Below are 23,456 nucleotides of genomic sequence, written 5' to 3'. Positions count from 1 at the left end.
ATATGGCAGAATATGTCAACTTCCAACTTGCTATGGTGAGATACATGTAAAAATGTAAGAATTTAGTAACACGGATTTGTTTTTTTCATTGATATAAAAATTAATATAAAATACAGGCACATATAAGGACATGGAATGATGGCAAATCTGATTAGCCCAGATTGTCCTGAAAAAAAAACAAGATATAGCATGTGTATGTAGCCTTTAGAATGACTGTGATATGAGCTTAAAAGTAAAGGCAGTAAAAATACCCCAAAAAGGCCTAGGGCCCATAGGGTTAAGAAATACGACATAATAACAAATCTTTACATGTCCACAAGACACATAACTTCAGAGACACAAGATAAAAGGTGTCATATGTCGACTGTATTCTTGTCAATTCTGCAACAATAATAAGTGCTGGTTGGTGGATCAGATGCACGTCGATAAACTCACACTCTTGGTCACTCCAAAGCTCCACTCGTTTCTCCTCCTTTTCCATAGTTTAAGAGAACCGAGACTTGTTTACATTATTGTGCCTCCCCTGTGTCCCCTTCATGTTCGTCATGTGTACGTGGTTTGCTGCGTCCTGTTTGGTGCTGGAGAAAGTGCACGTATTGGTTGTTGACAAAGCTCATGTCATTGAACTTCCATATTTACTTGAACTAAGAGTAAAAACTAAGGAAATTTGTCTGCGACAATAAAATCACTGCAAAGGTCATTTGTTCATAATATTACACAATATAGTATTTCTTGATACACTTCAGTATCTTTACAGGATCTTTAAAGTATCTAATCATTAATCAATGAATGATTAAACCTGACTCTTCTGTGTTTCCTGCAGCCAAACAAGTGGAATACATGGTGAAGGAAAAACACATCTACCTAATGGCCAGTGGCCGCATCAACATGTGCGGTCTGACCACCAAGAACATAGACTACGTGGCCGAGTCCATCCATGAGGCCGTCACCAAGGTCCAGTAGAAGACTACACCACCCACAGCTCTCACTACTTCCTCCTGCCCGGCCCTGAGCCACCAGATTTCAGAGAAAGTGTTTGTTTCCAGCTGATTTTGTGGCACAAACAAACACTTATTTGCACAAATATGCAAACAGCCCTCAGCTAACTTATCCCCCTCCTTTCAGTGTTCGTGATAAGCTGGACCTGTTTCTGTCTGAACGCACAAATGGCAATTATTCCTTTAAGTAATTATGTTTTTAATTTGTCCTTCTGTTTTCTTCATGTTGGTCTCTCACTTATAGTGTGTACTTAGTGTGATTTTTTTTTTTTTTTTTCAGTAGTGTTCTGTAAGTGTGTGTCTCAACTGTGTCATGATTACCTCAGCAGTGCTGACTCAACTGTCTAAAAAATGTTTGTCATACTGTTAAGATTCATCCATTCCAAGTGTTACATAACAACACATTTTGAATTTTATTTGACCTGCATTAATTAGCATTAATGATTAACAGCACTGACTAAACTGACAATGTAGCTTTCATTAGATGAAGCAATAATAGTAAATGTTGTAAGCGTTTACCACGTCTATCATGAATGAAGTAGCAGTATTATAGTAACTGCTGGATGTAATGTGAACAAAAGAGTTCTCAGGAAGATATTTTTTAACTTGAGCTATGTAATTTATTAATACTACTGTCTTCTGCCCAGAGTGGTGACACTAATTACCTCACTTTTAATCAGTATTTATGGAGAGTTTTAACTCGGTGAGCACAAACAGCACCGAAATTTCCTCGCAGTCATCCAGGTGACTCCGGAGTAATCTCTGTTTTCGGCTCACAGCTGAGTTTTGTGATGTCAGGCACCTGTAAAGTGAATTGCACAGCGTCTGTCTGTCCGTAGCACTGGTGCACTATTACGTAAGACCCTAACGTCTGTGGCACAAACACTAATGATCAACCAGTTTGCTATCGTATCACTGTGCGCAGTACACCAATGCAGCAGTCTTACTGTCCTCAGACCTTCTAATAAGATGAATGAACTCTATAAATAAAGAACTATAAATAGTATGTTTGTAATGTTGTCACATATGTTGGAATCTGTACGCATACTTTAAAGTGAGTGATCATGCTGTGTGCACATTTTAAAGCAGTTTAAATTTAAATCTATAAACGGTGGAAACAAGACAAAGCAGACAAGAATAATAGTTAAGTCAATTTATTAATAATTTAACCATCCCTTGTGTAGAACATATGGTCCGTCTCTTGATATCTTTGGGTAGCTTATATAATCATTTGAATAATACATTACAAAACTTTGCCTTTTTTTTTTATCCTAAACAATATATCAATCCTCACAAATATAGAAATCAGTGTTGACTAGATGCAAAATCTCTCTTCACACAAATCCTCTTACTGAGAGTCAGTTGCCAGATCAAAAGACTTCCCCTTGCATGCTCTGTGTACATAGAGGGGTCAATGCGAATAGCTTAGCAGCGCAGTATCCTTTGTACTTTCATAGACTTACCAGGCAGCATGAGTTATGTCACTGAGTGTCCCGAAACACCACCTGCGTATGTGTGTGTGTGTGTGTTTGACGGGAGGCGGTGGCTTGACGTCAGTGTGCGTCATATTGCTTTCCTCTTTCATATCTTTCTCTCTGTTCTTGTTGAGCGGTGTACCTGCCAAGATTTCACAACGCAGAGCAGCTCAGTCCAACCTGAGCCGCTGCGAACACATTTCAAAAAGGATCAAATCACTGTTTCATTATTGCGGATTATTTATAGAACAATGGCTTAATTTTTTCCTTCAGTAAGCAGCATTGAATGCCCCAGATATCCTCTGCGGTAGATACAGTGACCTTTGACCCTTTCTCAAGTCCCTTTGTGCTGTAGTAGCAATAGTTAAAAAGAAAACTGCCTCGCTGCAGTATTTATTGCACTTTAACCCAACTTTTTCAAAACCTCAGGCTCATTCTAAAACGTACCCTTTCTTTAGATATCAGTAAGTGGCACACTGCGCCTGTGTGGGGAGGAGTTACTGCAAATCATCCTACTCATGCATCCCTTTACTTAAGCATGCATATGGGAAAACACAGCTCTCTACAGGGGATGTTTCTACAGTAAAAGCAGCATAAACAAACATGCAAGTAGCAACTACTCTGTCCTTGAGAATACTCAGAATATCCACCTGGATCCAGTGACCCAAAGACCCCGAACCCATAGCTTATATTGAATTGGTGTATGCAGCTTCGGTGAGATGAACCGTACACAGAAAAGTGGCTTATATGGCTTCTAATGGTGTGGAGTTGATTGCCGCTACATATTCTAGGCTCATGTTTTTTAAAAAAGTGACAACATCGAGAGAAAAGGTGGATAGAAAGACTAAAATTGTGTCCATACAGGTACATATGCAGTGTGAGGGAAATGTTTTAATGGGAAGACATACCAGACAGATTCAGTGTGGGAAGGATGCATGTACTGAGTGTGTGTGTGCATGTGGTAGCCATTTACAATATGCAAGATGACTTATATTGCTATCATCAAATTACTTTAGGTAACTCTGACACTTTAATATAAAAATCAGATAAGAAATTGTTTTTCAAGCACAGGCAAAATTGCACGCGCCCCTCTAAGCTTTCCGAGAGGTCAGTGTTTACAGTAAGTAGTCATTCAAGCTGGAAATTAATTTATGGCTTTCTTTTATAATTGTGTTCTTTTAATCTGGTGTAAAAATTGTGCTCTTGTTGGCTTGATGGCTAGTGTGTCTGTTGGCAGTAGGTGGCACCATTATGGCAACATTAGGACAATTCCCTGTGCAAACATTTTCAGTATTTCGGAACTACCCTATAATAAATAAATAATAAAAATTGTTTTATTCGTTGTTTGATCAAGTAAAATCTGGCTCAGATATTATTTAAGGACAGTGTAGGGCTCCGTATTGAGAGATCTTGTAGAGTCCGGATGGCTTAAATGAGATGATTGAATGGATAAAGCTACTATTAGAAGGCTTATATGTCAAGATTTGCCCCGTTTATGACAAAACACGTGAAGAGAACCTCCGTACAGTCCAGTGTAAGGCTGGATAAATCCAATACTATGTTGTTTAGATTTGTCCAATCAAGTTTTTTGTCTGATCTGTCCCACTTATAATCAGCAATCACTTTAAGGGTGTGAAGTCAGGCAGAGGTGGGACAGCGTGTGCCAGTGGGGACCTGAGTATTACTGGTGGCTACATCACGTAAGATGGCTCAGTCTCCTGTGAGAGTTGTGTCGGAGCATGGAGGGAGTCTACGAGGGGGTGGTTGTTTAGTAAGGAGAACCAGTGAGTGATGCAGAGGAGGAAGCTTCATCCTCGGTGTCACTGTGCTAGCTCGTCACTGGCGGCTGCTCTGAACCTTCCTCCAAACTCTTGTCTCCGTCGCGAGACTTTTTCCTCCTCTTGTTACCTAGAAACGGAGGAGAGATTCAGGTCATTACTGGTTAAAACATCATGCGTTTTATCTTTCCTTTCTCATTAACCCTGCTGTGATCGCCATTAACTGGAATAACATCAGCTGCACTAAGCATCAGGGCTGCTGCCTCAAACCATTAAATACAAGTAAATGAGTCATATGGTTACATCTGGAGAATCTGCTCTGCTGAGGAGGAGTAGGTTGCAGCGAGGGACACGACACATCACCTGTTGCTAAGATACCCCCGGCACTGTTTCCAGAAGTTTGGGCGCATCTAATGGCGTGTGTGGGTGTGTGCTGTCGCATCAGTGTCGGTGACAAAGGGTTTACTCACTCAATTTACGCAACAGCTTTTTCCCGATGTTCTCCTCCGAGCTGGACAGAGACAGAGAGCTGATGAAGGGGGAGGTGGAGGGCTGAGACTCTGTAGGCACGTCTGAAAGAGAGGGTAAGGGAGGGAAGAGTCATCAACTCCGCAATGTGACTCAATATAGAATCGAATAGAGAATATTTTTGGATGGAAATTTGTCTTCGGCTCACCAAACACACAAGAAAACATTACAAAAAGCAGACAAGTACTAAGACAAGCATATAGAATCATTACAAAACAACTAAACACGAGATCAGCTCATTGTCTGTCTGTGGTTTAAAACTCAGCAGTCACCTTGTTAAGAATACTGAATGCACTTGGGATGATATATTAATATCTGAAATATATTTTTAGTTGCCAGAGGGACTCTATAGTGCCTCCCAGAGCTCAAGCTCAGACTGGCTGAACAGAGGATGGGAGCTATCTGCCAAGAGACTCCTTGCTTCCTTCCCCATCCTCTCTGTAAAGAGTCGGGTCAAGGCATTTTGTGGCTTGCCAACTATTTTACTTGCCATATATAGAGTGTGTTCTTGGATGTACTGTTTAGGTGACAGTACCATACAGAAAGGTGAAAACACTCTCAACCATAGTTTGCTACACTAATTCTAAAATCTGCGGACTAACACCAAAGCCTCTGAGTTTTCTAGGAAGCTAAAGTCACTGTGAGCATGTCTTGAAAATATACTCGGTATTTCCAGAGAAGCTCACATGGGTTTCATTGGTTAACATTAGCCTAGACATAAAACATAAAACACACAACAACATACATTATCGCTTTAAAAGGAAGAACAGTATTACATAAAATGTCTAGAGGTAGTTATGGGGGCGTCAGTAGCGTAGTGGATAGTGCCGGCGCCCCATGTACAGAGGCGATGCTTGTATTACTTTAGTTTAGTTTGGTCATTTTCCAACTTGTAAAACACAAAATTTAAATTTAACATTCATTGTTTTTGTCAGCTCCCTTTAAATCATACAGAAAAATATAAATATGAGTGTATGTATATATACATTATATAGGCATACTGTCTGCCCAAATATCCCAAACAGATTTTGTGTACCCTTTTAATGTTCATATTTAAGTTTTATATTTGTTAATCATCTTGTGTTTCAATAATTTTAAAATCTAATGTGTGTATTACACACTTTCATTTCTGTTTCTAACCCATTCCACATATCAAATAATTACACATTTTAGAATAGGATTTAAAAAGCATTTATGATTTTTGTAAATCTGATGTATTATTACTCTATTAATTGCACATTATGACTTGTAAGGACAGTTTAGGACTAAAGACTTCACTCGGGACTTGAGTGCAAAGGCTTGAGACTTACTTGTGACTTGCAAAACAATGACTTGGTCCCTCCTCTAACAAAAGCTGACAGGTAAAGTCGTAGCAGCAACATTCCTGAGTGTACTGACTTTAAAAAAGATGGGGTTTATTGTATGTGGACTAAACTGTTCATGTGTTAGAGGAAGAGTGTGTTATTAGTTCTTTCAAATGCTTCATAATTCTTTGATGTCATTTAATTACACTGCCTGAAAACTTTCAAAGGAAAATACTGAGCACTGGTTTGTTTTTTTTAATCCTTGTTTACCACCATTTTTTGTATATTTGCAAGTTAGACATGCAATTAAAACTGATTCTTACTGTAACTTCTTTAAATCATCCCAGTCGATGTATCTTGAGTACATAATTCTTATAAAACAAACAAACAAAATAAAACTTTCTGGACAGTATATGCACTCCTGCAGAGGAACAAACTAAAGGTCAGTTGGACTCATGAACCTGTTTCCTCCTGTCAGGACGCATGCTGCAGCACTCACCATTCTCTCCATAACTTTCCGGCCGGTCCTCGTGGATGTAGGGAATCTCATCCATGCGGAGGAACACGGTATCGTTCGGACTCCTCTGTCCGTCAGATTTACTGCCTGTGAGGACAGAATTGGATCAATCAGGCATAGCCGCATAGCAGCAGCTGGTTTATTGCTCTGCCTGCAGAGGGAGGTAGAGAACTATATCAATTAGTGGGTTTTTAAGGGTCCAGTCAGAAGTTGAATAAGACCGTGGGTTAAAAATATGAGGTTTAAATTCCAACTAAAGATGAGCTTGAACCAGTGGAGGAGATTTAATTGGTAGAATCCGCTGCGTTGTGATTGAATATAAAACCTGGTGGTATATAAGTGGATGCTTCTCTTTTATCGACCACCAACGGAACCATCTGTCCAGTGATTTTCTTTATGACGTTAACGCAAACATGCACAAAGTGGGTGGCGTGTTGCACACAGCATAAGACAGATGGTATGTGCGAAATCCTTTAAGCCTTGAAACCAATACAGATTGGTTGATGTTTGCACCAGTGAGTGAGTCACTGTGAGTGTTTAATTTATAGGATTCCTTTTTTACTGATGTTATAAATATGAGCAAAAAATTCTGTTGTCAGGGTTCGTATGACGACTTTGGGTTTTTATTTACAGAATTTATTATCATTGCACCTGTCAGTCATCAGATCATCAGTTTTCAGGGTGCTCCTGACCAGTCGGACAGTGACATGAATCATGCATTGCTCCTGTCAGACAGGTTTTTGGCCCTTAGCCCACAAAGCACTCCAATCAGTGTGTTTGATCCTTTGAACCTCCTCTTTCTTCCTCTTCAAAAGAAGTCTCCACCACAACGATGAATTGTGAAATTCATATTAAGCCTTATGGAGCTGGCTCATCATTTACATTTCAGGGCTTTGGTGCTGCTTTTATCCGTAGAGACTAACAGTGAGTGCAGCAGTAGAATCCCCTCTGAAACTAAAAGAGAGCAGGGGAAATGTTGTGGTGCTCGTAACAAACTTTGTGTCTGAGTAAGAGCTTGTGGAGGAAATCCAGTTTTAAGCCGAGGAGGGGAATAAACAGATGTTTTTGAGAGGGAGTGGAGGAGAAATGGTGTCACTGAGGGAGCAGATGGTGATGTCAGGTACTAAAGATTTTCATGTCACGTCATCTGAAGGACATGGGAAGTCCAAACAGTTACATGTAGGGCTGCAAGGTGGTTAGCATTGTTGCCTCACAGCAAGAGGGTTTCGGGTTCAAACCCAGGGCGGGGGTTCAAGCCCGGGGTGAAGGAGCCCCTCTGTGTGGGGTTTGCATGTTTCCTCTGGGTGCTCCTCCAGCTCCCCAAGACCCCTAACAGGATAAGTGGTTACGGAAAATGAATTTTCATTTAGGGGTTCTTGGGAGTTTTGATGACTGAATGCCATTTTTAGGGAACCAGCATATGACTGAGGGCTGCATAGGAAAAATGCACAGTATTGAGGGGTGTCACCCCCAATCTATATTATGATTACTCCCTTGCATCACAGTAATGTAAACACAATTTGTACAGTCAACATATTGTCATAAGCATCTACACTACTTACGAACGATTCTGTTTCTTTCATTGAGCTGGGAGGTGTTACGAAGGCCACCGTGGGGATGGAGATGTGCAAGGCGTGCCAGCCCCAGTCGAGTGTGTGTGTGCGTGAGGGGGAGGGCGATGCTGTGTGAGCGGGCCTCTGGGACAGGAGTCCTCCCCTTAGCATCAGGATCCACCGCATCCGGTGTCTGAGGGGAGCTGTCCATCCTGGTGGCAGTTAGGGCGTTTTGGTAGTGGCTCCTGGTGATCTGTGGGGGCATAGACAGCGAGTATCAGATCTGTGTGTGTGTGTGTGTGTGTGTGTGTGTGTGTGTCTAACCCCAGTGTATGTGGACATGACGTGTATTGAAAAAAAGGGCAGAAGAGGTGAAGCAAGGGGGCGCATCCATCATTGAAGGCTAAAATATTCATGGTTGAAGTGGAGCTCAATTATCCCCCGTGATTAAAGGGAAGGGGGTGTACAGAGGGGAAAGCGAGGGACAGGATGTCTGTGTTCAGTCAGAATCAGGGATTAGGACATATCAAAGGCAAACGCTGCAGCAGAGGAAGAGTTTGAATTTTTGGGAATTTTGAAGATTAAATGGGGGGAGCTTAAAAGTGCAGTCGCCCGCTTATGCTCCCAATTTTTTACTTTAACTGTGCAGGAAATTATACATTTAATTGAGACTATAATAACAGTAATTTATGTTTTTTCAGAATGTTTCTGTGTTGTGTTTGTCGGTGTTCATGTTTATAACCTTGATGATCTGCAGGTCTGTGAGCTGACGGACTGAGTAGTCTGGTAAGTAGGCCCCTCCTCCTGTGGTGAGCTGACCCACACTGCCTCCACTCAGTAAGGAATCTGATTGGTTCAGACCACTGCCCCGGGAACTATACCTCGCACCTGAACAGAACAGAAGAAGAAAACTTGTAATGTCTTTTGTCTTTTACTAACTTCCTTTCAATTAAAGGTCCAGTGGTCATTTTTGTGGCAGCCACCATAGTTAGCAACTACCAGCGTCCGAAATACACTGATTTTTTAACGTGAAACTGCTTCATTCAACTCCCAGCTATTCAGCTCCTGGTAAAAAACCTCCTGAACATCTTGGGCCAGTTGCACAAAACACCTTAAGTTAAGATTTCCCTTCAAGTCCATGTTACGGCTTTGTTAAATAAAATCAGTTGCACAAAACATGTGTTTTCCTTCAGGTTTCCTTAAAATGTTCACTTAAGTATTTAGGGTTTCTTCTTTATGTTTGTCTTATACTTTAGGAATCCCTTGAAGTTAGTTAAATCATTACACAAAAGACTCTGTGGGACTACCACTCGCAGCGTCAGAAATCAGGGTCTGATACACTGTGTGCCAGGCAGCAGGAAGGGGCGGGGCCCCAAGTGTGCTGATCCCTGGCATCGCAGACTGGCTCTGGGGATGTCGAACGTCACCTCTCTGGTCTGGAGGGAGGTGGACCGTACCAACTAGACATAACTTTGGGCTCACCTCCATGTGCAGCACTGGTTCTGGAACCAAACTCCTGGAGCCTGGGCACCTCCCATTGGAGGTGTTTTGGGCACGTCCCACTGGCAGGAGGCCCTGGGGCAGACCCAGAACATGATAGAGGGATTACATATCTCATCTAGCCTGGGAACGATTTGGGTTCCCCCAGTAAGGCCTGGAAAGGGTTGCTGGGGAGAGGGACGTCCAGGGTGCTTTGCTTGGTCTGCTGCCCATACGACCCGGCCCCGGATAAGTGGATGAAAATGGATGGATGGAAGACTTTAGGTATCACAAGCTTGAGTGCAAGCAAACAAATGGTTATCATGGAAACTGTAGTATTTTACCACTGTAAAATCTCTTTCAATGCAGTAAATGCCTTAACATTTTTACTGAAATCAGGAAACCTTCTAAGGGATTCTGTGCAACACCCTCACGTAAATCCCTCAGCTTAGGGAATATAAAGTCTTAAGTGTCATACATAAGGAGAAAACTTAAGGTGTTTTTTGCCACTGGGTGCTGGATCTTAAGTTATCAGAGAAAAAGGGTGAGCACAAACTAGCAGGTGCAGGGCTAGCGGCCGTCTGCACCTGCTTTATTCAGTGCTTTTACCGGTTTTAATCAGCTGGTCCATTTGTTTTGGAGAAGAGGAGAACTCCTGAACCATGAACACTGAAGGAATTCTAACTGGGAGAAGTTTCAGCTGGTTGCAATTTGCAGTCCTCGCCACTAGATGCCCCTGAATCCCCCTAAATCCAAACCTTTAAAGCTAAAAGAGCAGGGAAAAAACATGGATTTCTGCAGCAATTATACATCAGTGCATATAGTTTGAAGAGACGATTGATAGTGTTAGACATAGAAGTACTCTGTTATGTAGGCTAGGTCTTTTCCATTCACCTATATTCTGCATGGTTTTGAGTTGAGCACTGCCTAGCTGAGTAGAAAGAAATGCTGTTGGAGAGTAATGACTCAGAGAGAGCAAGAAAAAAAAGACAGCTCTTTTGAGATGTGACACTTCTGCAGCTGCTTAATTCTTTAATGTCCTAAGAAGGGATTTTCGAATATTTTAATAGGGTCCAATTTGCTTTAAGCTCACCCTGAACATCACACATGCAAAACATGCAAACAACCGCCACAAGAAACAGAGGGGGCTAGAGAGAGAGACAGGCTGTCTGCTTGCTCTGCAGTCTTAGCTGGATTTCATATAATCCTGTGCAGGTCATGTCCTTCCACTGGGAAATTCTCTGAAATCACTTCTTTTAATTACTTACTTCCCACGGCTGCTGCTGCTGCTGCTCTTGCAGGCTGACGCTGTACAGACGCTGGGTGGGATTTAGACAGCACATACACGTCTGCCACCGGCACCGCATTTGTTTTCTGATTATTATTGCTAAACTGTCGGCGTTGTCATCATCATCGCCCTCATTGTGATATCGATCTATAATGCTTCATGTGTGCACTTACTTACCAACAGGCAGGGGTGAGATGAGGGCCGGCATGCCGTAATAGGAGAATGCTCCATTTTCAAAGCGAAGAGCCTCCTTTCCTATCTCTACCTCCACCCGGCCCTGCAACATCAGCACAGCCATTTACATGCATTAGCCCCATGCTCATGGTGTGACATACACACTGAATTGATTACTCATCTAATGGCCTCCCACACAGAATTATGCAGACAAACACTGTAATTATAACAACTCGAGCAAAGAACAGAGTATCGCTTGGTTTCAGGATTCATCTGCAACATTCTGCTTTACTGTCATTAGTGTTATTTGCAATAATTTACCTGCAGAATAAGAACAAAGTAGTCCACAGGTTTGCTTCTCTGGAAGAGGTAGTGTTGAGGCGCATGCTTGTTCTTGGGGTTGAACTTGAGCTCCTGCACAACGCTGGGATGTTTGATGAGACGCAGCAGGATCTTTTCTGACAGGTGACACAGCCTAAAAGGCTCCACCTCTAGATGGATGCATGTAGACACACACACACCAAAACAAAAGTCAGAGAGAACACCGTGTCCCCTGCCCTATTACCTTGTCCTTTATCCAGCACTCTGCTTTCTGCACCCACAAACACTCTGCAGCACACAGTAGATGCAAACATGTATAAAGAAAATGCTACCTGTCGACAAGAAGCGATGTGTTGCGAGCAGTAACTGCGGCGAGATCTTCACCTTCAGCTCATTTTCTGCCACTTTAAAGATGGAGAAATCCTGCTGCTTCCTCTCGTGGTTGGATACTCGCCTTTTGTTCCGATTATCAGCTGTGAACACACGCAGATCACAAATCACATGAACTGCATGGTGTGCAGTGCGGATTTCACATTTCATAAATGCTCTGCTAATAGCTGAGGAAAGGAAAGGTGTTAATCTGTCACTAATTTGGTTACCTGATGAGATATGCCACATAAGTACAGTATTCTTGTTGGCACTACAAGGAATTAGAAGCTGCTCTGAGGCACTGCTGACCTCATTAGTTGCTGCAGCTTTATGTGCTGCGTGCCACTAAACACCACACATACAGTATATTAGTATGTTTATCCACAGCTGCAGATAGCAGGAGATTATCCACCTCTGATTGATAAATTGACTGATCCTCTGCAGATGCGTGGAGCATTAAATGCATTATATTCCATTAAATACATCATAGCTGCAGCAGGAACAGCTGGTGTGCTATAAATGCCTGAAGTCTGGAGAGATTAGCTCGCCTGTGCCATACACACACGTAATTATGCACATGCAGACACACAAAAACTAGAGTTTATGAACACCCTCTGCATGTAATTAAAACTGCAGCACACTTAAATGTCCATAGCGTTTTTGTACTTGTTTCCTTGTTGTGCTTTGCAAGTAGTGAAATTCAGTGAGGGAACTAAGAGACCAGCTTAGATATGAAATGAAGGGAGTTTGGCATTTGACTTCCTGTCTGTGGAGAGCCTTTCCAGCCAATTAAAGATGAGAGGATTATGGTGATTATCTGTGAGATTGGGCCATTTATTCACATTATTTAATTATGCATCAGCAAGGAGCTGGGAGCAGCAGGGGAGGGAACGTGGGATCAATAGTTTAATGAAAAAGCAGAACAGGAGGTGGTGGAAGAAATGAAATTCCAGTGTACCATCGCTGTATAGTACATGTTGTTGATTTGAGCATTTTGCTGCGATGTGGTGGACCACAGAGCTGAATAAGGTCTGTCAGCTGCTGCGACAAACTGAGAGAAAATCTATTCAGTGTGGGAGCAGGGAATATAATTACATTGATTCACAGCTAATGCAACAGTGACTTTGAAAACTCAGAGTTTCATAATCAGTGCGTTTCTGCATCGTACGTACTATACAGGTCTGTCTCGTCCACAATCTCAGACTTGATGATCTCTTCTATGACGTCCTCCAGGGTGACGATGCCCATCACTTCATAGAAGGGGTCTCCATCGCCTTCGCTGTTCACCCTCTGCACCACAGCCAGGTGGGACTTACCTGCAGTCATCAGGGGAGAAAAAGAGGAGTGAGTTTGTTTTCCACAGCGTCAGTTCAGGCTAAAAACTGCCCGTGCAATGGGGCTGAGAGGCAACGTCACCGGATAAAAATAACACGAGTCAACAGCCTCCAACTGGATCTGTGCAGTCAAGATGAAAATCAGCATTAATACACCAACTGGAGCCGAGAGGCCGTAAACACAGGAGAGATCTATCTGAGAGCTTGAATGTGAAATTATGCCAATGTCAGGACTGCCCTCGTGTATGTGTGTGTGTGTGTGTGTGTGTGTGTGTGTGTGTGTGTGTGTGTGTGTGTGTGTGTGTGTGTGTGTGTGTGACTCAGACGAGGAGAAAGTGGGCATTTGGGGGATTAGTCTGTAGACACTCTGACAGTTTGGAAGACTTGGGCGCTTACGTAAACACTGAGATTACGCAATCAGTCTGGGGATGCCTGCATCTGCTGACTAAACTGCCCATGCTGCTGCCACCTCTGTTACACACACATACATACACACATATACGCTTTACACATCCATGAGCAGACCCAGTGCTCCCTCTCAGTGAGCGTTAGGCTGAACATGACAAGCCTGCCAGATACAATGACACAGCTCGCCAACAGCGTCTCCGGAACAAGCTGATGAAACGAATGTGACAAGAAGTTAAAGTTGCCACCACACTCGAACATCACCGGGAGAGAAGGACGAATTCTCATGAACACATTAACAACACACTGTTACTATGCTTGATGGATATAATGTAGTTTTTTTGTTGTTGTTATCATTACCATCACTGTCATGGTTCGTCTTACGTCAAACAAGTTATCTAACCAAATTTATGACATCACCAGAGCACAGATTCCAACGGTCTCTGACCTTACTTCGAACAAAATCAGCAGCTCATATGAGATGGGCCGATTTAGGGGATCACTGCCAGGGGATAAAATGGATCAAATGCTTTAATCCACTGCAACAAGACAAAAAAAAATCCTGATTGACTGACAGGCAGCAGCAGCCGCCATCTCCCAGTGTGAAACTCCGACTGTGTGAGATTGGCTGAGATGACGAGCTTGTTCTCGGTGCTCAGGTCAGCTTGTCTGAAGAGCTCAGGTGAGTCAGAGGTGGATTTGCCATCAGCTGCTGATGTGCCCGGGCACGGCATTACATCATTCAAATGTTACATAACACTCTTGCAGAACGACACACACTCACCAGACTCACACACGCAGACACACATGCCCGGGGCAAAACTGGGTCTACCATGGATGTCCCCTTTGCAAGTTTCTGCTCCGCCAGTTTCCCAGGCTCCTCCAGTCTGTGTTGTTGCACATTCATAATGCATTATACTGTGTGTTTGCACATGATTGTGCTGCATGATGTGCATATTTGCTGACTTTTCTGCAAACATTGCAGCCAAACAATACAGAAATAATGCATTGTTTATATTTCTGCAACTATTTTTTTCTCCCTGTTATCTTCACATGCAGACACAACAACTTATGCACACGTTTATACCATCATGGCTGCCTTCTATGATGTTGTATGTCAATTAGTGTATTCTTTGGTAGATTTATATGCAGTGTTGGAAGTAACTACATTTTCTCAAACACTGCTCTTAGAGGTCTAGTGTGGAGGATTCAGTGGCATATAGCAGTGAAGTTACAGATTGCAGCCAGTGAAACTTCCCCTGTATGCCAAGCATGTACACGTAGGAGAACTACAGTGGCTGATGTGAGAAAACACAAATCTACACGATCTAGAGCCAGTGTTTGGTTTGTCCGTTCTGGGTTACTGTAGAAACATGGCAGCGCAACATGGCAGACTCGTTGGAAGAGGACCCTCTTCCTATGAAGGTATAAACGTCTCATGCTAAGGTAACAACAACATAATGATTCTTATTTTCAGGTGATTATACACTGAAGAAAACATATTTATTATATTTAATCCTTGCCATTATATCCCCGTAAATCCTACACACTGGACCTTTACGTAAAATTTTGAGTTGTATTTTTGAGTTTAGCGAGCAAGCATTTATGTATGCAGCTCTTTATATGTGGAATCTTCTGCAGAGGGACTTCAAGCTGAACTCATTGGTTCCTGGAGATCATTTTGAAGCACTGCTGCAGGATTTTTGGATACAGTCATCTCTATAAAAATGTCAGGGTGTATCTCCGCTGGTCTTTGTAATCATCTGTAGTTTTTATGGTTCACTTATAGCATATGTCAACAAACTTTTTGGACTTTCTTTATAGTAATATCATTTTGTGTTTTACATTGCTTGTTTTAGCGCTATATATTTTTATTCTGTGCTTTTGTTCTATGTTGTCTGTCTTTAACCTACATTGCTGCCTGTCTTGGCCAGGACACTCTTGAAAATGAGATTTTAATCTTAAGAGGTTTTCTCTGGTTAAATAAAATAAAATAAAATTCTAAAATAAATGTTATACTACTTTACACTTACACTTTGGTACATTTCAGGGAGAAATATTGTACTTTTTATTCCACCATATTTATGTAACGCCCATTTTTACTGCTTACTGTTCAGATTAAAATTTTACATTCAAAATACATGATACACTCATAAAATATGAAGCATTTTGTTCTTAATTAAACTATCCAATGGTGCATGGAACTGTTAATATTAGCTCCATCTTAACTAACTACAAAATCAAAGTACCACTTACATGTTAGTGCATTAATAATTAAGATTGGATTGCATAATAATATAACCTTAGGGGTAGATTTCGGGGGGACATGCGCATTTGTGTCTCCCAGTAAAAGCACGAAAATAGCGGAGGACTTTAATTTGACAAAATTGAAGACATTTAGGCTATAAACCGCAGACAAGACACAAATTGGTGCAGAAAAATTGAGTGTGTTTGTTGCTCAATTTTGTGGCATGTGTCAATTCAGTTCAATTCAATTTTATTTATAAAGCCAATATATCACAAATCTCAATTTGCCTCAGAGGGTTTTATAGCATACAACATCCCTCTGTCCTTGGACCCTCACAGATAAGGAAAAACTCCCCAAAAAGCCCCTTTAACAGGGTAAAATGTGGTAGAAACCTCAGGAAGAGCAACTGAGGAGGGATCCCTCTTCCAGGACGGGTGGACATACACTAGATGTTGTGTGTACAGAACAGATCAGCATAATAAATGTGATAGATATGTGTCGCCCCCCGTGCTGAAACGACACCTACGCCCCTGAAGCCCCTGATTTAGACTGCAGTACTTTCACTTGTGTAGAATCTACATAGTGTGGTGCTACTTTTACGAAAGAACATTACCTGAGTCCTTCTCCCACCTCTAAGGGAGTATCTCCCCCTGATACATTTAAAGATTTACAGCAGATCTTGCGTTGCTGATAAAACCTTTTCGCCATGAAGGCAAAGATGCAAAAAGTAAAAGGCATAGCTTCCTGTCTGAATGATTTTTGTACATACTCTCTGCTCCACAGTGTGTTCTTAGCCCTCCCTTACATTTCTTTCATTACTGCTGACATTTCCATCCTTTCCTCCGACACACACCTCACCCCAGCTCATCACCTCTCTCAGTGAGACGTCCCCCACAGCTCCCAGCCAGGTTTCCTGAACAGCGGGAGGCTTTAATCCATTAGAGCAAAGTAAGAAGGAGGCGAGAGGGGAAGGGGAAAGGTCGGAGCTGAATTTTTCATGGGTTGCTCTGCAGGTTTGGATGGCGACGACCTACAGAGCGAAAGAAGCTTCAAAGTCACTGTGGGCTGATAATTAGGTTCACACACACACACAATCTAAAGGTGAAGCCTGATTTTACCTTTTCACCTCTGCTTATCTATAAATAACACACAGTATGGAAACACACAGGCTCAGGCTGGGGGCCCATGGATCATATGTGTCAACCCAAAGCGCTCCTTCATAATCCTGAACGAAATACAGCTGTAGACCTCCTGACCTGCAAGTGGCAAACTAATTTATGACCGTGCCAGAGTCACCACAGTCTCCTTTCACTGTCTCATTGGTCCACTGCTGCCTCCAACCAACATCTATTGAGCTCTCTTTGTCAATGAACAGATTCACATCTTAATCCCCCCTCAACACAAGCCAGTGTCAATGAAATCCTTACATAACAGCCGCTCCAGTAGCTCCTCATATCTCATATATTCGTCTCCATTTTACCTTGTGACAGCATCAGGAGAGCAGTTTGAGCTGCACAACGCAGGGCATCCATTCAGCATCACAGTCAATGTTATCACTGAGACTGAAGGGGGTCCCTGGGGAGAGGCGACACACTTTTGCTCGGTAGTGAATCACTGCATGTGTACGAAGGACGGCGTGCTGTAATACTGTGACTGCACTTATCAGCGGAGATGCTAATCAGACAAAAGATGTGTGATTCAGAGGGAGATAGAGATGCTATTCATCGCCTCTGCCGCCATCCCTGGGAGGGTAAATGCCTCCGCTCATGCTAAATTCTTTTTTGACATCACATTAAAGCATGGATCCGATAACTGATACACATGGTCTGATAAATAAAGAGGAAACAAGCAGGAAAGGGGGGGGGGGGGGGGGGGGGGCAGATAAAGTTCAGAGTGTTTTTGCCATGGGAAAATGACTCCTACTACATAAATTCTTAAGATAACCCCACTCTAGTCTGTGGTAGCCTCTAACGTCTGGCTGAACCAGACTCACTGTGTGACACTATATCAGATTTCACATATGGCTCTCACTGCTCTGGGGATCAAAGGGCTTTACTGGCAGGCCCACTGTGGGCCAATGGGCTGCTGTATACATTGACTTCTGCACTGAAATTTAGTTTCTAAGTATCACAGTCACTTCAAAAGAGATTTAACTCCTAGGTAGCAGGATGCATAGCTTTGAGATGGTTCCAAAACACACACATGGCGCCTCACACACCAGACACTCCTTACTCATAAGTTCTGGACATGTAAAAACAGAAGACACACCTCCCTCCTGCAGAGTGCTTCATGAAAACTGATTTTAAAGTGGGGTTACCTCTCTTGAATTCCTCCAGCATCACATCCAGCTTGGTGTCATTGAACACGCAGTGCATGGGATGCTTGTAAAACTGAGTGATTGTTTTCAGGGGAGTGCAATCATCCGGATCCACGAAGGCCAAGTCTTTGACAAACAGGATGTCCACGATGTTGGATCTCTCGTTCTCGTAGACAGGGATCCGGGTGAAGCCGCTCTGCATCACGTCCGACATGGTGCAGAAGTCCAGCACGGCGTCCGAGGACAGCATGTAGCAGTCTGACAGCGGGGTCAGCACGTCCTCCACCGTCTTGGTCCTCAGCTCCAGGGCTCCCTGGATGATGTTGAGCTCCTCTTTGACCAGGTCGTGGTACGGGTCTGTGACGCGCAGCATGGCCACCAACTTCTCCCTGGTGTAAAAGTTGCTGATCTCCTGGTGCAGCATGATGTCCAGGATCTTGGAGACTGGGTAGGCGATGGGGAAAAACACCAGCATAAGCAGGCGGGTGGCGCAGAGGGTCTTGGAGGCGATGGCGAGACTGTGCCTGGACGCCACGGAGTGAGGTAAAATCTCGCCTATGAAGAATATCCCAAAGGTGCACGAGGCTGTTGAGAGTGCAGTCATTCCTAAAATCTGGCACATCCACACCACAAAGCATGTGTTTGTAAGCACGTTACCCAGCACCACGGTGCAAAGGATGTAGTTCCCATGTTTACGCACTGACTCTATTTTCCGTGCGTATTTCTGCTCCTTCTCTGTGCCACTGTTCTGCAGGACCCGCAGCTCCACGGGGTCCAGGGCCAGGATGCTGATGTTCAGACCGCTGCAGAGCGCGGACAGTCCCAACAAGAGTATCGAGACACCCGCCTGGAGCCAAACATCTGCCTCTGGAGGTCTCTCCACCACCGCCAACCAGAAGTCTTTGGTGCTGAAATGCTCCCATTTCACTCCATCAAACGCGCACATGGAGTAGTATTTGATCACCTCCCCTCTGCGGAGGTCTTTAGCGAGCAGCTCCACCAACACTGAGTTGTGACTTGAGGTGGATCTGAAAGAGCCCAGCAGCTCGATGTCAGAGCTTCGGGCATTCTCCTCGTCGCACGGATTACTCGTGGACCGGAGCCGCCTCTCCGTGTCCCCGCCGTCCCCATCTGGCTCCTCTATGAAGGCGATCCACGGGGCGGCGGGAGCCGCGTCAGGTCTACCGCTGATGTTGGGATGCTGCTCCGTAGCTGGAGATGCGGAGTAGTAAACCCTCAGCATGAAACGGGTCCCCTCCAACGCTCTCAGCATCCCATCCTGCACGGACAGCTCCCCGCTCTGGGTGTCCTCCGGCCGGACGCCGAGCAGCGCTGCTGTCGGGGCCGGCAGAGAGGAGAAGGTGACGGTGAGGAAGAGCAGGGAGAGCCGGCGCGGATGCAGGATGCAGCACAGAGCATCCGCAGCATCCGCAGCCATCATGCTGAATGAACTACTGAAGGACATGGGAGGACTGGGTCACGTGGTGTGCGGATGGGATGGATGGAGCATCTGGGTGGCCATATCCATGAAGAAGAGGATGGGTACCTTACAGAGGGAGAGAGAGAGGGAGGAAGAGGAGAGGGGCACCAGAGTCCTTAAATATACATGACAAACCGTGACGTAAGCCTGTCTTATTTGCTTTCTGCCACTTTCTAAAAATAGAAGGCAGGAAATGCCCAGCCATGGACCAGTAATATGACACACACGGGATCAAACATGACCCTCACCATAGAAACCATTTATTAGGCAATAAATAAACAAATAAATAAATGCTGAGGAAAAAAAATACACATAAAACATAATTTAGCGGCTGACCACAAACATAATTTAGATCATATATAAGGAACAACATGTTTTATCTGAGGCAGCATCTGTGGAAGAGTCACAAATATTTTTAGATAAATACTTTGCTGCCTTGACTTGTCCACTAGGTGGCAGCATTATCACCTGTTTCACTGCAGCCCAGTTTGACAAGCACTGTTCACTAAACCTAGTAGACCTCAGGCTCTATACACGGGGCAGCTTAATGTGTGGATTTATTTATTTATCATAAAATTATAGTTTTATTTTTAACAGTCATGTCCCTTAACAAATACAATAATTGTTACAATCTCTTAACACATTTTAGAGGAATGCATTTTGATCCAACAGCTTTAAAATGGGCTGTCACATAAACTTTTATACCCCATTGAATCATATTATAGGCTACACACAGACCGACCTGTTAGTAAGGCCACTGTATATGAAGTAGAAATGTTAATATTAACAATATGAAATATGAATTCATATCCAGAAAAATAGGTCATCATTATCCCCATCACCAGGCTGTTTACCGCACACTGATCAGCTGCTCTCGGAGCCCTCCAACAGCCCGATGGTCACAGCCTGTCGGGTTTACGAGGTCGGAAACTGAAGGTGAGAACAGAGTCGTGCCAAGTCTTAAACACTTCCACGCTCTCTCTGCTCTCCATCAGCCACACATCCACCAGAACATTTGGAGGAAAAGACTTTCCACACAAGAAATAAACAATCCCTCGGCTTGCCAGCAGCTCTCATCGGAAGGCAAAAAATATAAGCTAAAGGAAAACTATCATGTAATTTTAATATCTATATAACCTTCGGACTAAATAGTACATTTATTTGCCTGTCAAAAATGTTTAAAAATCTCCGTGTAAAAACGCACATGAATTTATTCTTTCATAATAAATAAATAATAAATAGATAGAAGCTGCATTTTCCTCGTTTTTTACATTATTTATGTCGTAATATAAACTTTTCTCGATATCACATATCCCTAATGATAGATTAATAACAGAATCACGCAGGCCCAGGCAAACTGAAACAAAGACAATGGCGAATTTTGGACACACATCTCACATAGTGCTCAACAGGATATGCCTGTGCGTTTGGCTAAACTTATTATAATCGCATTATAAACTTATAAGAACATGTCATTTTCCTTTGCTGTCAGGCGATCAATAATTGGGAGCTTGTGGATTTCCCACATTTTATAGTCTGCTTTTATTACAGTGTTAAAATTCTGTAATATAATTACAAACAAATACGCGCGGGTGTCCTCAATGTATAATCAATGCAAATTCCGGAATAAATATGAAATTAAATCAATACTGACAGCAATGATGTGTACCCAAACAAAATGTTTTGAAGGTCACAGTCAACATAAGAGAATGTTTCCCCATAAACTGAGTCATTTTCGTATTTGTGCTCAAAGTCAGCCTTCAAAACTTATAATTTAAGGGATATAATGTTGCTTGTTTTTCGGAGAACCATCGGTGTCTGATTTTGTTTTCACACGAATAAGGAGATTTTCGTTTGATTAAATATTTAATTCATAACTGGCTGCAGAAATAAACTGTTGCCTGAACCGATGGAGTAAAGTTACACGTTTCAAACTATACCCCAATATATTTGTATCTTTCCTTTGTGTATTCAGTAAATTATTTGAGCCAGCAAAGTGCGTGCAGAGCCATGGTGCTGCTTTTTAGTTTTAATCTCAGCCTCTTAAAACAAAAACAAAAGTTAGGCTAAAAACTTTTCACTTTTTATCCAACTCTCGATCACTAAGAGAGGTCATCCTACAGCCGGTGCAACATCCACAGCAAAAACAATATAAAGACTATTATAGCTACAACAGTCAAAAGAAAAACACGCCATACTCGCACAGGCCCACGTGTAATTTCCTTTTTTAAATATTCTAAAATATTGATGTTTCGTTATCTTTTAACTTTCTTTTACTATCAGTGACACGCCAGATGTGTCAGAGCACAGTGTCACATTTAAGAGCTAATTCAAGCAATGTATAAATATATTAGTTAGAAACAATAGAAACCTTTCTATTGATAATAAAACTTATTGAAACCACATGTTGACTGTGACGTCCAGCTAAGCGACAACATGACGCAAAAGATCATCTGATATTTGTATATCATGGGACAGATAAAGAAGGAAACATAATGAGTCTCAGATTCTGTTCATGCCGGATCCATCTTTGTGCCACAGCTGTATTTGTAAAGTGGATCTGGCACTCAGAAGTGACTCACTTGCTTTTTCACGTCTAGTTTAAGAATTAGCACAAGAGAAAAACACCCTGCTGGAATCTTTTAATGGGAACGTTCGTGCGTAAAACATGAAACGTTTACACCTTGGATAATTTTACGGTTTATAGTATTCGTGAGTAGGTGTTATAGGCCGGGATGAAAAGATTAAATCGGGCCTTTACTCGGTACATTTTCTTCTCATGTAGTTTGCTGCTCATCTGTTAGACAGCAGTGACCTCAGACGACCACTTTTTGCTACACTGACCGCCGGAGGAGACTTTGGAGCGCTGCGCCCTGGAGAAATCACAATAGGCTGCACTTTGTTTGGTGTGTTTTCTTGCTCACCAGTGCACCAAAAAACATCTGGATCGGTCATATAAAGAGTTTATAGGTGAGTTCCATGTGTAGAAACTTAAATCCCAAATTGGTTCTGAATGTATTTGAGAGGGGGCCAAACTGTTCCTGTTGCAATCTCCAAATGTCAAAGTCTTAAAATGTGCAGCCAATCAGTTGTTTGTCAAAACAATTTAGGCATGAGATATCCTGTTGACAAGATTGCATCTTTTCTCTTTTTGAAGCACGTCTTCTTTTGTTCTCTTGAACTTGGTAGCCCAGAGGCTCCTGTAGGCGCAACATCGGGTTTCTGTTGGAACATGAACTTACAGTGTGTCTGCACATTGTAAATATGATGCGATCTTTCGTCAGTAGTCGCTTTTAAGTATGGTGTGCATTTGAGCTTAGGCCTTTATAGTGAATGTATGATGGGAAAATCTGACCTTCAGCGAGTGTAACATCAGCCACATCCCTGGATAGGCCTTTACGCAGCCTTTTAATTGTATGAACATGTTCTGTAGTTACTTTTTTCATATCAGTATTGTATAAATTTGACTCTCAATCATGATTTCCTTCATATGAATAATTATCGTTCCATAAATTATAGACAGTTATCTTCACAATAGCCAAAGTTGGTGCGTCAGCCAACGCGGCTTACTCATTCTTCCAGCCAGAAAGTCTTCATCATTAACATCATAATGACCTAATAACATGTACACGTGCGCAGCTGCTTGTTAATGCTAAGCACTATTCTGGTTTTACTAAGCCTAATTGCAGGATTTAACTTTGGTTGCCAACAAAATTATATTTCGATTATTGGATTTCACACATGATTTAAGAGAAATATTGGTGTTAACTTCATCGGAACAACACTCCTGTCTCTTCAGTATTTAGAAGACAATGCGTCCTCACCTCTTAATCCTATAGAGAACTAATTAGGAGCAGTTTGTACCCATGGACCTCAGAGAACCTTAGA

General features: G+C 42.6%; 2 protein-coding genes across 3 annotated transcripts in view; one reads left to right on the top strand and one right to left on the bottom strand.

The window, feature by feature from the left end:
• got1 (glutamic-oxaloacetic transaminase 1, soluble) overlaps nt 1–2,004 on the top strand; it is an 8,888-nt gene extending 6,884 nt beyond the window's left edge. Inside the window, exon 9 of the mRNA XM_050070969.1 lies at nt 824–2,004. Coding sequence (XP_049926926.1) covers nt 824–963 — 140 coding nt within the window. The 3' untranslated portion in view covers nt 964–2,004. The remainder of the gene's footprint in view (nt 1–823) is intronic.
• Nucleotides 1,596–19,894, bottom strand: LOC126406599 (metal transporter CNNM1). Of its 2 annotated transcripts, XM_050070967.1 has the most exons (10): nt 18,089–19,894; nt 12,957–13,100; nt 11,748–11,888; nt 11,416–11,585; nt 11,098–11,197; nt 8,896–9,041; nt 8,163–8,406; nt 6,583–6,687; nt 4,722–4,823; nt 1,596–4,381 (listed from the first exon to the last, which is right to left on the bottom strand). In XM_050070967.1, exons 1-10 carry the CDS (start codon nt 19,551–19,553, stop codon nt 4,302–4,304), a joined length of 2,697 nt encoding a protein of 898 aa, XP_049926924.1. In that variant the 5' UTR covers nt 19,554–19,894; the 3' UTR covers nt 1,596–4,301. The 2 variants fall into 2 exon arrangements, with proteins under 2 accessions (XP_049926924.1, XP_049926925.1); XM_050070968.1 differs by lacking the exons at nt 1,596–4,381; nt 4,722–4,823; nt 6,583–6,687; nt 8,163–8,406 and adding an exon at nt 8,534–8,646.
• Between the last annotated feature and the right edge of the window lie 3,562 nt (nt 19,895–23,456).

This window comes from Epinephelus moara, chromosome 19, assembly GCF_006386435.1.
Source record: "Epinephelus moara isolate mb chromosome 19, YSFRI_EMoa_1.0, whole genome shotgun sequence".
In the NCBI taxonomy this organism is placed as follows: Eukaryota; Metazoa; Chordata; class Actinopteri; order Perciformes; family Serranidae; genus Epinephelus; species Epinephelus moara.
The sequence above is the reverse complement of the archived record's forward strand: the minus strand, read 5'-3'. Positions and strand labels throughout refer to the sequence as shown.

Bases quoted from the DNA above. Each gene is read 5' to 3' on its own strand.
- LOC126406599 (XM_050070967.1), bottom strand. From the start codon at position 19,553: ATGTCCTTCAGTAGTTCATTCAGCATGATGGCTGCGGATGCTGCGGAT. The intron at 11,198-11,415 runs GTAAATTATTGC...CTGATGTTGCAG, and splicing joins ACTTTGTTCTTATTCTGCAG to GGCCGGGTGGAGGTAGAGAT. The intron at 9,042-11,097 runs GTAAGTAAGTGC...TGTTCTGTTCAG, and splicing joins CATCTCACCCCTGCCTGTTG to GTGCGAGGTATAGTTCCCGG.